This window comes from Diceros bicornis, chromosome 16 (genome assembly GCF_020826845.1).
Source record: "Diceros bicornis minor isolate mBicDic1 chromosome 16, mDicBic1.mat.cur, whole genome shotgun sequence".
In the NCBI taxonomy this organism is placed as follows: domain Eukaryota; kingdom Metazoa; phylum Chordata; class Mammalia; order Perissodactyla; family Rhinocerotidae; genus Diceros; species Diceros bicornis.
Genome location: NC_080755.1, coordinates 29,810,171 through 29,826,599, shown reverse-complemented (window position 1 = coordinate 29,826,599; position 16,429 = coordinate 29,810,171). Strand labels below are relative to the sequence as shown.

Genomic DNA, 16,429 nt, shown 5'->3' with positions numbered 1-16,429 from the left:
CATGGACCGGGATTGCTGATCTGATGGAGAGGGAGAGGAGTTCTCCTTACCTCTCCCCACTTCCTCCAGGGGCCCAGCACGTTCCACTCTCAGATGTGCAGCAGTGTGGATCTTTCCTATCTTGCTTTTCACTGTCTAGGATTCTGCTGTTGGTCTGTGCTGTTCATTTTGTTGTATCTTATCAGAGGAAGAGTTTACGGGAAAGCTCACTCCGCCATGACGCTGATGTCACTCTCCCTTTCTGCTTTTTTATAGTACTCATTTATAGCTGTACAATTCCCTCTTAGCACTGTTTTCATTGCATCCCATAAGTTTTGGTATGTTGTGTTTTAATTTTCATTTGTATCAAGATATTTCTAATTTCCCCTGTGAATTCTTTGACCTATTGGCTGTATTGTTTAATTTTCACATATTTGTGAATTTTCCAGTTTTCCTTGTGCTGTTGATTTTTAGTTTCATTCCATTGTGATAGGAAAAAATACTTTATATGATTTCAGTCTTCTTGAATTTGTTAAGACTTGTTTTGTGGCCTAATATGTAATCTATTTTGGAGAATGTACCATGTGCACTTGAGAAGACTGTACATTGTGCTGTAGTTGGGTGGAGTGTTCTGTATATGTCTGTTAGGTCCAGTTGTTCTATAGTGTTATTCAGTTCCTCCATTGGCTTATTCATCTTCTATCTGATTGTTCTATCCAATATTGAAAGTGGGAAATTGAAATCTCTTACTAGTATTGTGTTGCTATTTCTCCCTTCAATTCTATCAAAGTTTGCTTCATATATTTAGGGGCTCTGAGGTTTAGTGAATAAATATTTATAACTGATATATCTTCTTGGTAAATTGGCCCTTTTATCATTATATAATGTCCTTCTTTGTCTTTTGTAACGGTTTTTGATTTAAAGTCTGTCTGGTTTTGGTATAGCCACTTCTGCTCTTTTGTTGGTTACCATTTGTATGGAATATCTTTTTCAACCCTTTCACATTCAGCCTATGTGTGTTCGTAGATCTAAAGTTTCTTGCAGACAGCATATAGTTGGATCATATTTTTTTAACCTAATAATCCAATCTATGTGTTTTAATTGAGGAGTTTAAACTGTACATTTACATTTAAAGTCGTTACTGATAGGAAGGACTTATTATTACCATTTTGTTCCTTGTTTTCTCTAAGTTTATTAGCTTTATTGTCCCTCTTTCCCTCTCTTACTCCCTTTCTTTGATTTTTTTTAGTAGTGATATGCTTTGATTCTTTTCTCATTTCCTTTTGTGTATATTCTATAGATATTTTATTTGTGGTTATCACTGCAATTAAATATCTTAAAGTTATAGCATTATGTTTTAAACTGATTACAACTTAATTTCAGTTGCAGACAAAAACTCTGCTCTTGTACAGCTCCACCCCATGCACTTTATGTTATTGATATCACCAATTATATCTTTAAATATCACGTACCTATTAATAATTTATGATTATTTTAATTTTTTTGTTACTTAAATTCTATGCATCAAAATTACAATAGTAGAGGTTACTATATATGTTTATGTATTACCTTTATTGGAGAGCCTTATATTGTCATACAGCTTCAAGTTGCTGTCTACCACCCTTTCATTTCAACCTGAAGGACTCCTTAATTTAGCACCTCTTGTCGAGCAGGTCTAATGGTAATGAACTCCCTCAGCTTTTGTTTATCTGGGAAGGTATTAATTTCTCCTTCATTTTTGAAGGACAGTTTTGCCGTATGCAGTATTCTTGGTTGAGTTTTTTTCTTTCAGTACTTTGAATATATCATACCACTCCCTTCTGGCCTTCAAAGTTTCTGCTGAGAAAACTGCTGAAAATCTTATGGAAGCTCCTTTGTTTATGATGAATTGCGTTTCTCTTGCTGCTTTCAAGATTCTTTGTCTTTGACTTTAGACAATTTGATTATAATGTGCCTCGGTGTGGTTCTCATTGGATTTATTCTAGTTGGAATTTTTTTTTAATTTTTTTTTTTTTGTGAGGAAGGTCAGCCCTGAGCTAACATCTGATGCCAATCCTCCTCTTTTTGCCAAGGAAGATTGGCCCTGGGCTAACATCCGTGCCCATCTTCCTCTACTTAATATGGGACGCCGCCACAGCATGGCTTGACAAGTGGTGTGTCGGTGTGTGCCCGGGATCCGAACCTGTGAACCCCAGGCTGCCGAAGTGGAGCACATGCACTTAACCGCTATACCACCGGGCCGGCCCCTAGTTGGAATTTTTTGAGCTTTTTGAATCTGTATGTCTGTTTCTTTCCTCAGATTTGGGAAGTTTTTGTCTATTATTCAAATAAACTCTCTGCCCACTTCCCTCTTCTCCTTCTGGGATTCCCTTAATGTGAATATTGGTCTCCCTGATAGTGTCCCATAAGTCCCTTAGGCTCTCTTTGGTTTTCTTTATTCTTTTTTCTTTTTATTCCTCTGATTTAATAATTTCAAATGAGCTGTCTTCACGTTTGCTTGCCTGATCAAGTCTGCTGATGGACCCATCTATTGAATTTTTCAGTTCAGTTACTGTATTTTTCAGCTCCAGAATTTGTTTGCTTTTTTTTATAGTTTCTACCTCTGTTGATAGTCTCATTTTGTTCATGCATCATTTTCCTGATTTAGCTTAGTTGTTTGTGTTCTCTTTTAGCTCACTGAGTTATCTTTATAACAGTTATTTTAAATTCTTTGTCAGGGAGCTCATAGATCTGCATTTCTTAGGGTTGGTTTCTAGTTTGATTTTGTTCCTTTAATTGAGCTACATTTCCCTGTTTCTTTGTATGCCTTGTAATTTTTTGCTAGGATTTGAGTATTTGAAAAAAACAACCACCTCTCTTAGTCTTTGTGCAGGGGAAGACCTTCATCAATCATCCTAGCTGTAGGTTCTAAAACCTCTCAATCTTTTTTTTGATCTCATGTTCCCCTTAGTGTCTGCCTGCAGACCTGCTGCTCTAATGTGCTCCTTGCCTCTGTTTTCAGCAGCTTCCAAATTCTGGTACTGATCCCATCAGTGCTCTGAGGCAGGCAAGACAGAAACCAGTCCCTCGAGCTGCCCCCAGACAAGCCAGAATGTTGGATACATGGTCCACTCTTTTGTTTCCATCCTGAGGGAGGAGTGGGGATTTCCTCCCGATTGCTCTGTGCTATGCCACATAGAAGGAGGGGCATGAACAGGTGCACCATATGTGAATTTTCCTACGCCTTTTGCTGGAATTCCTTCTTGATTTTACAATGGCCTGGGATCTGTAGCTTCTCAGTTGGTCTCTAGAGTTCTTACAGAGGTTTTCTGGTCTGTATATTGTTGTTAACTCAGTGTCTTTGTAGGGGAAGGAGGGGCCATAGCTTCGTAGTCCACCATCTTGCTAATGTCACTCTCCAGTAGTTCATTCCTTTCTGCGGCTGAATATTTCATTATATGGAGATATCAGACTTTATGCATCCATTCATCAGTTAATGGACATTGGACTGCTTCCACTCTTTTGCTATTATGAATAATGCTGCTGTGACCGTTTATGAACAAATTTTTGTGTAGAAATGTTTTCAGTTCTTTTGGGTATAAACCTAGGTGGGAAATTACTGGATTTTATGATCATTCTATGATCATACTTTTTAAGGAACCTGCGAAACTGTTTCCCAAAGCAGCTGCACCATTTTACATTTCTATTAGCAATGTATGAAGGTTCTAATTTCTCTACATCCTCAGCAAAACGTTTTATTGTCTGTCTTTTTTATTATAGCCATCCTAGAGGGTGTGAAGTGGTATCTCGTGATCTTGATTTGCATTTCTCTGATGGCTAATGATGTTGAGCATCTTTTCATATTCTTATTGGCCATTTGCGTATCTTATCTTCTTTGGAGAAATGTCTATTCAGGTTCTTTGCCCATTATTTAATTGGGTTGTCTTTTTTTGTTGTTATTGAGTTGTAAGAGCTTTTCATATATTCTGGATACAAGTCCCTTACTGGATATATGATTAACCAATATTTTGTCCCATTCTGTGGGTTGTCTTTTCACTTCCTTGATGCTGGCCTTTGAAGCACAAAAGCTTTAGTTTTGATGCATTCCAATTTACGTATTTTTTCCTACTTTTGCTAGTCCTTTTGGTTTCATACCTAAGAAACCAGTGCCTAATCTAAGGTCATGAAGATTATGCCTATGTTCTCTTCTAAGAGTTTTATAGTTTTAACTTTTACATTTAGGTCTTTGATCCATTTTGAGTTAATTTTTGTATATGGTATAATATAGGAGTCCAACTTCCTTCTTTTGCATGTAGATATCCAGTTGTCCCACCACCATTTGTTGAAAAGAGTATTCTTCCCATTAAATTTTCTTGGCACTCTTGTTGAAAACAAATTGATCATAAATGTAAGAGGTTATGGACTCTCAATTCTATTCCATTGATCTATATGTCTATCTATATGCCAGTATCATACTGCCTTGATTACTGTAGTTTTGTAGTAAGACTGGAAATCAAGAAGTTAAAGTACTCTAACTTTTGTCTTCTTTTTCAAGACTATTTTGGCCATTCTGGGCCTCTTGAATTTCCATACGAATTTCAGGATCAGCTTGTCAATTTCTGCAAAAAAAAGCACCTGGGATTTTGACAGGGATTATATTGAAATTGTAGCTCAATTTGGGAAATATGACCATGTTAACAGTATTAAGTCTTTTGATTCATGAACATATGATATTTATTTACGTCTTCTTTACTTTCTTTCAGTGATTTTTTTTTTTTTTTTTTTTTTTAGTTCTCAATGTGTAAGTCTTGCACTTTTTTGTTAAATTTATTCCTAGGTATTTTATTCTTTTTGATACTATTTTAAATGAATTGTTTTCTTAATTTTATTTTTGAATTGTTCATTGGTAGGGTATAGAAATACAACTGATTTTTATGTATTGATCTGGTATCCTGTAACCTTACTGAACTGATTAGTTCTAATAGTTTTTTAGTGGACTCCTTAGTCCATCTACATACAAGATGATGTCATCTGCAAATAGAGATAGTTTTATTTCTTCCTCTTCAATCTGGATGCTTTTTCTTGCCTAATTGCCTTACTAGAACCTCCAATACAATGGTGACTAGACATGGCAAGAGAGGACATCCTTGTTGTATTCCTTATCTTAGGGGGAAAACATTCAGTCTTGCACCATTAAATATGATGATGGCTGTGCACCTTTCATAGAGGCCCTTTATTAGATTGAGGAAGTTCCCTTCTATTTCCAGTTTGTTGAATGTTTCTATCATGAAAGGGTGTTGGATCTTGTCAAATGCCTTTATTGCATCTATTGAAATGATCATGTGGTTTTTGTCCTTTATTCTATTAAATGGTGTATTACATGGATGTCACATGTAGGAGCAACCTTCCATTCATTCCTAGGATGAATCCCACTTCATCATGATTTTTAATTCTTTTAATATGCTGCTGGATTTGGCTTACTAGTATTTTGTTGAAGATATTTCAATCTATAATCATCAGGGATATTGGTCTTTAGTGTTTTCTTTTCTTGTGATATCTTTGTCTGGCTTCTGTGTCAGGGTAATGCTGGCCCCAGGGAGTGAACTGATGTGTGTTCCTTCCTGTTGTTTTATGGAAGAGTTTGTGAAGGATTGGTGTTAATTCTTCTGTAAATGTTTAGTGGATGCACTGGCTTGAATAGTGTTTTCCCCAAAGAAGTCTTGTCTCCTCAGAACCTCAAAATGGGACCTAATTTTGAAATAAGGTCTGTATTATTTTCCTGGAGCTGCCATAACAAAGTACCACACACTGAGTTGTTTAAACAACAGAAATTTATTGTTCTGGAGGCTAGAAGTCCAAAATCAAGGTGTTGGCCAAGTTGGGTCCTTCTGAAGGCTGTGAGGAATAATCTGTTTTCTGCCTTTCTCCTAGCTTTTGGTAGCCTCAGGCACCCCTTGGCTTGTATATGGTGTTCTCCCTGTCTTCTAATATCTTCCCTCTTTACATGGCTGTCTATGTCCAAATTTCCCCCTTTTATAAGGTTATCAGTCATATTGGATTAGGGCCCACCCTAATGACCTCATTGTAACTTACTTACCTCTATAAAGACTTTATTTCTGGGCCCAGCCCCACGTCCAAGTGGTTAAAGTTCCACGCACCCCACTTGGGCAGCCCTGGCTCATGGGTTCAGATCGTGGGCGTGGACCTACACCACTCACCAGCCATGCTGTGGTGGTGTCCCACACATAAAAAGTAGAGGATGACCGGCACAGATGTTAGCTCAGGGCTAATCTTCCTCAAGCAAACAAGAGCTTCCTCTTGTTTGGCAATGGATGTTAGCTCAGGGTGAATCTTCCTCAGCAAAAATAAATAAATAATGAAGAGCCTATTTCCAAATAAAGTGACATTCTGAGGTACTGAGGATTAGGACTTGAATACACTTTTCTTGAGTGGACACAATTCAACCCATAACAGTGTCTTTGCAGATGTAGTTAGTTAAGAGGAGGTCATATGACATTGGAGTGGGCCCTAAATCCTATATAACTAGTGTCCTTATAAGAGGAGAGACACAGACACACAGAGAGTATATGATACCATGTGTAGACAAAGGCAGAAATTGGAGTGATGCATCCACAAGCCAAGGACTGCCATCAACCATGGAAGTGAGGCATGAAACAAAATTTTCCCTGAGAGCCTCCATTCTCTGTCTTATTCCTGGGTTTCAAATGCATATATTTGATCATCAAGGATGTTTTTCCCTGCCTAAATCTTTTCCTCTGTCTGTGGTTCATTTTGGAAATTTTTTATTAACTTGTGTTCAAGTTCACTGGTCCTTTTTTCTGTTGTGTCCAATTTGCTGTTAATCCCATTCAATGAATTTTTTGATATTTTTCAATTTTATGATTCTTATTTCTCTCTTTTCTAGTTTCTAATTCTCTTCTGAAATTTCCCATCTTTTTAGTATATCTATTTTTTTCAGTAGCTATTTTAAAAAACACTTATTTAGATGAACTTGTCTACTAATTCCATTATCTAGGTTATCAGTGGGTCTCCTTTCATTGACTATTTTAAAAAATAAAGGTCACTTTCTTGAAAATTTCTTCATCTATTACTTTTTCATTGTATACTGGACATTGTGATTGATGCACTGAAGAGATTCTGTATTCCGTTGTCTTCCTCAGAAGACTGCTACATTTTGTCCAAGAAGGCAGTTAAATTATTGGCAGATCAACTTGATGTTACAGAGGCTTGGTTTTACACTTTGTTAAGTCTAGTCTTTTCCTGTTTTGCCCTAGAATAGCCCTAAATCCTTAAGAAATGGTCTTTATTCCCACACATGGCCCTTCTTGGGTTTCAACATAAAGTCTAAAGTGTTTATCAAGCCCCTCCAAATTGGAAGAATGGGAACTCGAAACTGTATTCTTGGTACCGAGCAACTGCTAAGATTTCTGCTTAGATCTTCCTGGATTCCAGTTGTTTTCCCCTGGTCTTCTTGGACACTCACCCTGTGCACACTTAGTTGTGTCAGCCAAAGATCTAAGGAAAGTTTGTATGCAGATTTGGGGGCTCCTCTGACTCTCTCCTGTTTGGGATTTTCTCCCTCCATTTCCTGCCACTCTGTTTGCTCCTAAATAAGATGTCTGACTTCTCAGCCTAAGACAACAGTCACTAGCTGTATGAACACTACCTCTAGCGTACTATGTGCATTGGGGTTGCTCTCTGGGGAAAAGCTATATACATGTCATCTTACCTAGTGAAGGTCCTCTTTAACAAGAGTCAAGTTCCCTACATTTCCTGCCTTTTCTTCACTCTCCAGGGTCGTCAAACATTCTTTAAAAAAGTTGTTCAAGGGTATTAACTTATTGGCAGGAAGTTCAATCTGACACAAGCACAAGCTATTTTCATTTTGCTAGACTTTTGTTGTTAACATTCATGTTGAGGGCTCATTTCCTCTTTTTATATGGTGATTTCATAATTTGTGGGGGTGTACGGGCTTGGATTGATGATTTTTTTCCCAAAAAGGCATGTATTCTAATGACTTCCAGCAAGTGCTATAAATCTAGACTTACTTTTTCTTGATCTGCAGACTTCCTGACTGTGGTTTTAAACCCTTGACCTATATGAAAGCAGGCTTTATGATTATAAGGGTGGCATCATCCACATTACCATTTACTACCTGGAAGAGGGGCAGAGTTGGTCAGATTACCCTCTGGTTTCCTTTACAAGATGGCAGACTTCCTTACCCCCACCCCCCCTTTTACTTGTAGGTGTGACTCCTCTGAACATCCCAACTTTATGCAGGGATCTTTAATTTTCCAACTTTATTCAGGCCCAAGGCATAAGCTCCCATTCCCCAAACTCTGGTTATTATATTTTGTTCCTAGGAGAGGAACAAAAGGATTTAGGGCTATTCCTAGGGCTTTCATATTTAATAGTTACTTCTATGGCTAAAGTTTATGTATCCTTTTTTTCCCATTTTTTCCTGGACTTTACGGATTTTCCATATTTTCTTGTGAGCTCAGCAACCCACTTAGAAGTATGTTTGTTGCAATTTATTCAGCCTTTGGGTGTTCTGTAGCAGTGGAGTACTTTTTAGAAAAACCTGGATGCCATAAGGATAAATATCTTCCTCATTTTCCCCCAGCACTTATAAGGTATAATTTACATACAATAAAATACATATATTCTAAGTCTATAGCTCAATAAGTTTTTAGTTAATATATATGCATAGTACCATTATCCAAATCAATTTACAGAATATCTCCATCATTACAGCAAGTTTTCTCATGCTCCTTTCTAGTCTACACTCAGAGGTAACCACTCTAGATTTGTTTTGTTTGTTCTTGAGCTTGATATAAATGTAATGTGTCTAGCTTTCCTTAGTCAACAGTATTTTTGAGACTTATACCTATTGTTGTATCACCAATTCATTTTTTTAAATTGCAGATTAGTATTCCAATGTATAAATATACCATTATTTGATTATCCATTAACTTGATGATGGATATTTGGGTAGTTTCCAGATTGAGGGTATCATAAATAAAGATGGAATGAATATTCTTGTACAAATCTTATTGTGGGCATATGCACTCATTTCTCTTGGTTGTATCTCTAGAAGTGGAATCACTAAGTCAAAAGGTAGGCAGATATTTACCTTTAGAAGAAACTGGCAAGCTGTTTCCCAAGGTGATTATACCAACTTACACTTCCCTCAGTTGCTCCATTCTCACCACGTGGCACGTATGCAGTGGTATTTCCTTGTGGTTTCATTTTGCATTCCCTGTTGGCTGATGTTAAGTACCTTTTCCTATGCTAATTTCACATTTGGATAGCTTCTGCAAAGTGTGTATTCAAGTCATTTATTAATTTTTATATTGTGGTGCTTTTGCAATGACTTTTAAAAGTTCTTTGTTTTTCTGCATATGAATCCTTTGTCAATTATATGTATTGCAAATATTTTTTCCTTGGCCGTGGCTTGCCTTTTCACCTTGACAGTACCTTTTTGATGAGAAGCATTTAATTCTGGTGAAATTTATTAGTTTTTCTCCTATGGTTAATGTCTTTTGTGTCCTAAGACATCTTTGCCTATCCCGAGAGTCATGAAGATACTTTGTGTTTTCTTCTAGATTTATTGTTTTGCCCTTCTGTTTAGGTCTTTGATCCATTTTGAGTAAACTGTGCATTGTGTGAAAGCATCAATGTTTAGTTTTTTCTCATACAGATATCCAGTTACTCCAGATCCAACTGAAAAGTTTTCCTTTCCCTATTGAATTGCTTGGTGTTTTTGTTGAAAAGCCAATGACCATATGTGTGTGTGGGTCTATTTCTGGACTCTATTCTATTCATTGATCTATTTGTCCTAACTCTAGTACCACACTCTTAATTACTGTAGATTTAAAGCAAGTCAGGAAATTGAGTAGTGTTAAGTCTTCCAACTTTTTTTCCCCTTCTTCAAGATTATCTTGGCTATTCTTGGCCTGTTGCATTTCCATATATATTTGCCAATTTCTACAAGAAAGCCTCATAGGATTTTTGATTTCACTGAATCTATAGATCAATTTGTGGGAAACTGAGACCTTAACATTATGCAGTCTTTCAGTCCATGAATATAATATATTTACTGCAGTGTTCTATAGTTTCTCTCAGCAACATTTTGTAGTCTTCAGTGTAGAAGTCTTGCACATCTGTGAAATTTCTTTCAAGGTATTTGACTTCTTTGACATTATAAATGATTGATATATTTTAAAATTTAATTTTCACTTGTTGCTAGTGTATAAAAAAATACAACTGTGTTTTGCCTCATATCCTACAAAATTATTAGTTCTGGTAGATTTATCAAGCAAACACTTGGTAATTTTCAAGAAATCAGAGAATGGGAGAAGTGTCATATAACTGGAAACACACCTAATTTTCCAGAGTAAAAAGTGATTCAATCTTTGTATTCTTTCTCTCACAGTTATCACCTCAGGAACACTACCTTCTGATTTTCTTTCTCCTTTGAAGAACATGTAATTCTAGAGTTAAATTTGCTCTTGGTATACTTCTTGAAAGATGGGAGAGCACCAGATCTTTACAGAGGAACCTCTGTTTTTCAGCTGAATATAGAATTAATTAGGGAAATGAGGAAATGGCCTACATGCTGCCCTTTATTTGCAGGATGGTGAACAAAGTACTGTTTTTCAAGAATGCCAATTAGAACGAGACATATTAAAATGGATTGGGATTGGAGTAGGATGAATTGATTTGTGAGATTCAAATTATCCTTAATTGTCACATTTATAAATTCTTCACTGGTCAAATAATAATCCCATCTTTTCATTCTTTGCTTTCTTTCTCATTCATTCTTTTCTTCCCAGTTTGATTTACAACAGAGTGATTAGCATGCTGCCTAACCTACAAACAGCTATAATGAACAGGGATCCATTTTAACTTCAAATAAAACCAATGTAAGGCACAACTATTCAGGAATATTTTATATTTTCAAAGTACTTAGGAATTCTTTAATTAGAAAAATAAAGGCAATGGGATTATCTATCAGGTTCTAAAAGTACCCATGAATTAAATCACTCACATCCCCCTCTTAAAAAACAAAACAAAACCTTAAATCACATTGCTGTTAAGCTTTCTTACAGTAAGCAATAATACCAAGCTGTGCTAGAGTAAAAAACCTGAAATTCTGAGCATGAAAATAATTTATTGATTAGACATCTGGTTTAGTCAAGCATTAGGCCTACTGAAGATAGAATTAACACAGCTCATGGAGTAGAAAAAAAATTCCATCCAACACCTGCTTCATTTCAAATTTCCTGGGGACAAAATTTATGCATTCTGTATTATAGCCTCACCCTAAAGCACCCACATGTGCTTGATATTAACTTGAACAGAATATGAGAAACTTTCTGTACACTCAACCTGGCAAGTATTATTAGTGATGCAACTTTCTTAGGCACAAGAAATAGCACTGCCTGCAGTGAGAGTCTTTGATAATCAAAGAAAAGACTATCATTAAATATAATCTTACAAATAGGAAGGAAAATATATGCACTTTTGCCAATGGATTGCTTTACATATCAGGAAAAGTGTCACAATGAGCTCTTTCTATGAGATTAAAACATTTAATTGATACTCAACTTTTAATTGATACTCAGGTTATTTTGTGGTATTAAAAATCAGAGGGGAAAAAAAACAAACCAATTTAACCTAAATGGAATTTAGGGAAGAAATGCAGGACTAATAATATGGAGTAATAGCTGCACTTCTTTGGCTAACTCATTAAAAAATGCCAATTAAACATTTTCAGTCAAATTTTATTAAAAAAAAAAAAGCAGCAGATCAACATTACAATTCAAGAACCTAATCTAAATATGCACTTGACAATGAAGCTCATCTGAATATGGAGGGAAAAAACTTTCCCAAAAAAACCATCAAATGTATCATCTCCAAATACCCAAATAATCACTTCTATAGGCCTTTTGTTGAGTGGAATCATAAACAAAGAACTGAAGATTTATTGCTGTGAAAACAAATCTGTAGTACAGTAGTATGAATCTTGGGTATTAAGCATAATGAGCTGAATCAAGTTAAGTTGAAAATCTACTAAGAAATTTGTGTGTGTGAAGTCTGTAAGCCAGCTGACCCAAGAGCAACCGAGATAGCTAACTTGTTCAGTGAGACCAGACATTATTTTAAATCTCCATTTTTAAAGGCAATTAAAAATTACAATTCCAACAGCCCACAACCAAATAAAAAAATAGTAGAAAGCAATTAAAACTACGTTCAAAGAGCCACTTTTTTTCAGCTCAATTTCAGCACCCCAAGGAAAAAAAAGCATCCATGACTATCACAGATGAAAACAAAATGAATGTCATTGGAATCAGTTATTTTTTCCCCATTGAGGTATAAAATCTATATAGAAATTTGATACTATACTATAACAAATTGTACTTCTCATAGTTCTGTTTTAATTTCCTTTAAACCCTGTTTAATATAGCTTTTTTTAAATTGTTGTAAAAATGATGTTTTCATGATTCTGAATCTGGTTCCAGTTCTTTTTATATCAATATTTAATATACTGGCTACCAGTTCTAATCAGAAAAAAATCTTGGAAATCTCTTCAATAGGACAGCACGTTCAGCAGAAATTACTGATGTGCAAGCAAACCATAAAAGGTGCAGATCTCCGGAAAGCACATTTTGTCGCCTCATTGTCTGAATATTCTTTACAATGATTCTTGATGAAAGACTCGTTCAATCTTGTAAACATCAGTGTGCACAGTCTCGCTACTATGTAGTTTCATGTCCTTGGACAGGAAGGCTGGTTCACAGCTAGTGAAAAGCGAGAGGAGTCTTAAGTTTTGATGGCTGATAAACCTTACATCCCACAGGAGGAAAGCACTTCTTTTTTGCTACTTAAGAATGTGGCAGAAATGTATGCTGAGGTAGCCCAGTCAATCCTTATTTTTTTCTTTTTTTGTAAATTTGGTCTCAGAATATTTCTGGAAGTGTGACGTTTCTAAGAAGCCACTGTTGGGACCGGCTTCCATTGCAGTCTCTAATGCTGGGCACCTGGCTATCCTCTTCTGTGGCTTTGTCCAGGCACTGATTACTGTTCACATGCTGCAGGGTTAGTTTCTGAAAGTGACAGGAAAAAAATCTTAACATGAAAGTGGAAAACAAAAATTTTTGGTGATTATTAAATTCTTCTGTAGAAAAGGTGTTTTCTTTTCTTTTTTTTTTGGCAATACAAATTATTTAAAAGACAATGGAGAAAGGTGTCTATGTAAAGATAGCATTAAGAGCTATGTGGGAAGGAGAAAGGCACTGGGGTACACTGGGCTACACTGGACTTGCAGTACAATGACCTAAATTCTAAGTCCCAATTCTTCCATAAGCTCTGTAACACTGTGAGAAATTTCACTTTTTTGTGCTTCAGTTTCCTAAAAAAAAGATCATATTAATGGTTCCTAATTTAGGATCCTCAACCTGTTTTCAAAAAGCTATTTGAAAACTGCTTTATTTCAAATAAGGCTGTTCAAATTAATTCTGTGATTCCAAACCTCAAGTCCTTAGAAACTCAGGTCCTTCTGAAGACTCATAATCATAAGAAATCACAAGATTTATAAAGCAGTCTTGAATAAATGGCTGATAGACATAGCTATGTATCTTCCTTATCTACTTGTTTACATTCTAGACTTGATGCTGTCGTGTTGACTTTTAGAATAATTTCAAAGCGACAGGACAGATGAGAGTTACCAGATTCACTGACCCACACTAATGAATCTGATACCGCACCCCAGTCAAGTTAAGGACTCCAAAGCAGCTGTGTAGGAATTTGCGTTAAGCGTTATTCCACAGGTGTATACAACTATAAGGAAATGTGAAATGTTTATTAACACATTTATCAGACTCTTTTACTCATGGCTCTATTTTAGCATAATTCTTTTATGGAACATCTGGAACATTTCACTTTTGTAAAGCCTCTTGTAGCTATTTGAACTTAAAACCTAATGATTGCATACAACTATTTTAGCTTTCAGTCATTTATTATTCTTCTGTGTTATAGTCAAAGTGGAAACTGGCAAGGCAGTATACATTTGCAGATGTCATAGTTTACTATCAACACTGACTTGAGGTTCAGTATTATACACTTTAATTCTTATAAATGTGTAAGAATAGAACCCGGAAGAGAGTCAGCATGGCTGTGGTTTTTATTTCTTATGCAGATGCTCTGTAGTGTACTTGTTGAGATGATGGGCTTTGCAGTCAGCCATTTCTAGAGTGAATTCCAGATTTGTCACAAACCAACTATATGCCCCTAAGTAAAAACTTTTCTGAGCCTCAGGTTCCTCATCTATAAAATGGGGACAAAAATACTCAAGAGTTGTTATGTGTAAACATTAAGATATTGTACAAGAAAGTGCTTCCTAGCTTAGAGTAAGTTCTCGATAAATGGCACTCACTATTGGAAAACTCAATATCCCAGCAATGCCCTGAGCAGCCCTGAACACAATCTGGCAGCCAGAGAGCCGAAGGTCTCCATGCACATTGCTTGCTGCCAAGGCCTTCAATCATGTGTAAGACAAAAACAAAGCACAAAAACAACCCGCAGACATTCCAGAAGGCCCTGCAAAGCTTCTTTGAGTGGCAACCTTCATCAAGCCCACTGTCAGTTTTAGAAACAAAAAAACTAAACACAACAAAAAATTAGTTGGGGTATTGGTCTTTCTCATAATTTCTAAAAATGTATGTTTCACTTATTTAGATTCATTAAAATAAACTTGTAACAGAGATAGGTTATTGTTGCATGCTGGGTATTTCACTGCTTAAAATTAGGACAGAATCTCTCATCATTTCAGAAGGCTAACCTCCTGTTAGGAGACTTGGACTCTGGGGAAGAACCCTGTTCTAGACACAGCTGGGGCTGCTGACAGCAGGTGCAGAATTCTGTGGCTTGTGACACTGTGGGGACGGTCATCACTGTACTCAGCTGAGGACCCAGTCAGCACTGACTGATCACACAGAAAAAGCTTGATTAAAGCAACTAGACAAACAAGTGGCAGACAGCTAATGGTACGTTAGAAGGGGAAGATAACAGCTATAATTATCATTGCATCAAGTCCACCTGCAACCTGGGAAAATAATTTGCTGCCTCGTGCCCCCAATCTCCAGATAGACCTAGGTCAAAACCTATATTTTGTTCCAGAATGGGATAAAATATTTCAAGTAGTCAAAGCAAAAGAGCCGGCTGTCACAAACTCTATGCAATATATAATATAAACAAGACTTAAAAATATGTGCAAATTTAATCAAAGACAGTATGGTATTATGCAAAGAATCCCAGATCAAGAATCCCAGGTCTGTCTGAGATCCGGTTACACCATTTACCTGCTCTGTGACCTTGGGCCATTAATTTCCATTCTGGGCTTCAGGGCCTACACGTATAAAACAAGGTCCTGGATTTTATTTCTAGGGTTCCTTTGAAATCTAAGATTTCATGATTTGAGGTTTAGATTATAGTTTTCTGATATAAATATTTTATTTTTCCAGATTGCTATGTTTTCCACTGATGGAGGCAGGACAACTCTGACAGGCTGTTCCCGAGCTCCATATGCAGCTCCTCCCTCTGCCCAATTTTGCCTTCTCCCTTTCCTTCTCACAGGTGTTGATCCAAAAGGTGCTCCCTAATAAACATCCTGAACACTAAACTTTATCTCAGAGTCCGCTTCTGGGAGAACCCAGCCCGTGATACTAAAATTTTATCTCCAGGAAAACACCTTGCAGAGTGCTCCAAAAATTTTAACTTTACACTCATAACTCGTTCTTTCTAAATACTGTAAACCATCTCTAGCTCCTTAAATTTCAAATCAAACATTTACCTTTGGAATAAAAGTTGTGGCAGACTGTATAGTTTATACAGAGATTGCCATTAGCCAATAGCCATTCCCACTCCTTGTCTCCTGGCCACATCACACCATAACAACTGGAAAACCAAATGCTTGCTTTCCCTGCCCCCCTTGCAGCTGGGGGGTCACTATGGGATGAAGTTCTGGCCCATGAGACGTAGCAGTCTGCCGAGGGGGATCCAGGAAAAGCTCTGGCTTTCCTGACAGAGAGCAATACATGGGGTAGTGCAACATTCCTTCTTCCCTTCTTCCTGTCTTGAGTTGGGATATGATGGTAAGAGCTGCAGCAGCTATCTTCTGGCCACAAGAAAAAGCCAAGAAGACTCCAGCAATGTTATCCCTGACATCACTGTGCCATTAAATTCACACCAGAAGCCATTAACTTCCAGACTTATTTTGAAAAATAAACCCCTATTTGTTCATACTACTATAAATAGGTTTTATGTTACCTAATTAATATACTGTCATTTTCAATGAATATACAATTGGGAGGCTTTTTAATTTTTTAAATATTTTGGTTGTCACAATGATTGTGGGGTGCCACTGGCATTTACCATCTGGAGTCAGAGA

At 36.6% G+C, this 16,429-nt stretch overlaps 1 protein-coding gene across 3 annotated transcripts in view; it reads right to left on the bottom strand.

The window, feature by feature from the left end:
- Positions 1 to 12,868: 12,868 nt before the first annotated feature.
- Positions 12,869 to 16,429, bottom strand: part of GALNT1 (polypeptide N-acetylgalactosaminyltransferase 1) — a 135,004-nt gene continuing 131,443 nt past the window's right edge. For all 3 annotated transcript variants that reach the window (XM_058557001.1, XM_058556997.1, XM_058556998.1), the window contains one exon: positions 12,869 to 13,088. In XM_058557001.1, coding sequence (XP_058412984.1) covers positions 12,942 to 13,088 — 147 coding nt within the window. In that variant the 3' untranslated portion in view covers positions 12,869 to 12,941. The remainder of the gene's footprint in view (positions 13,089 to 16,429) is intronic.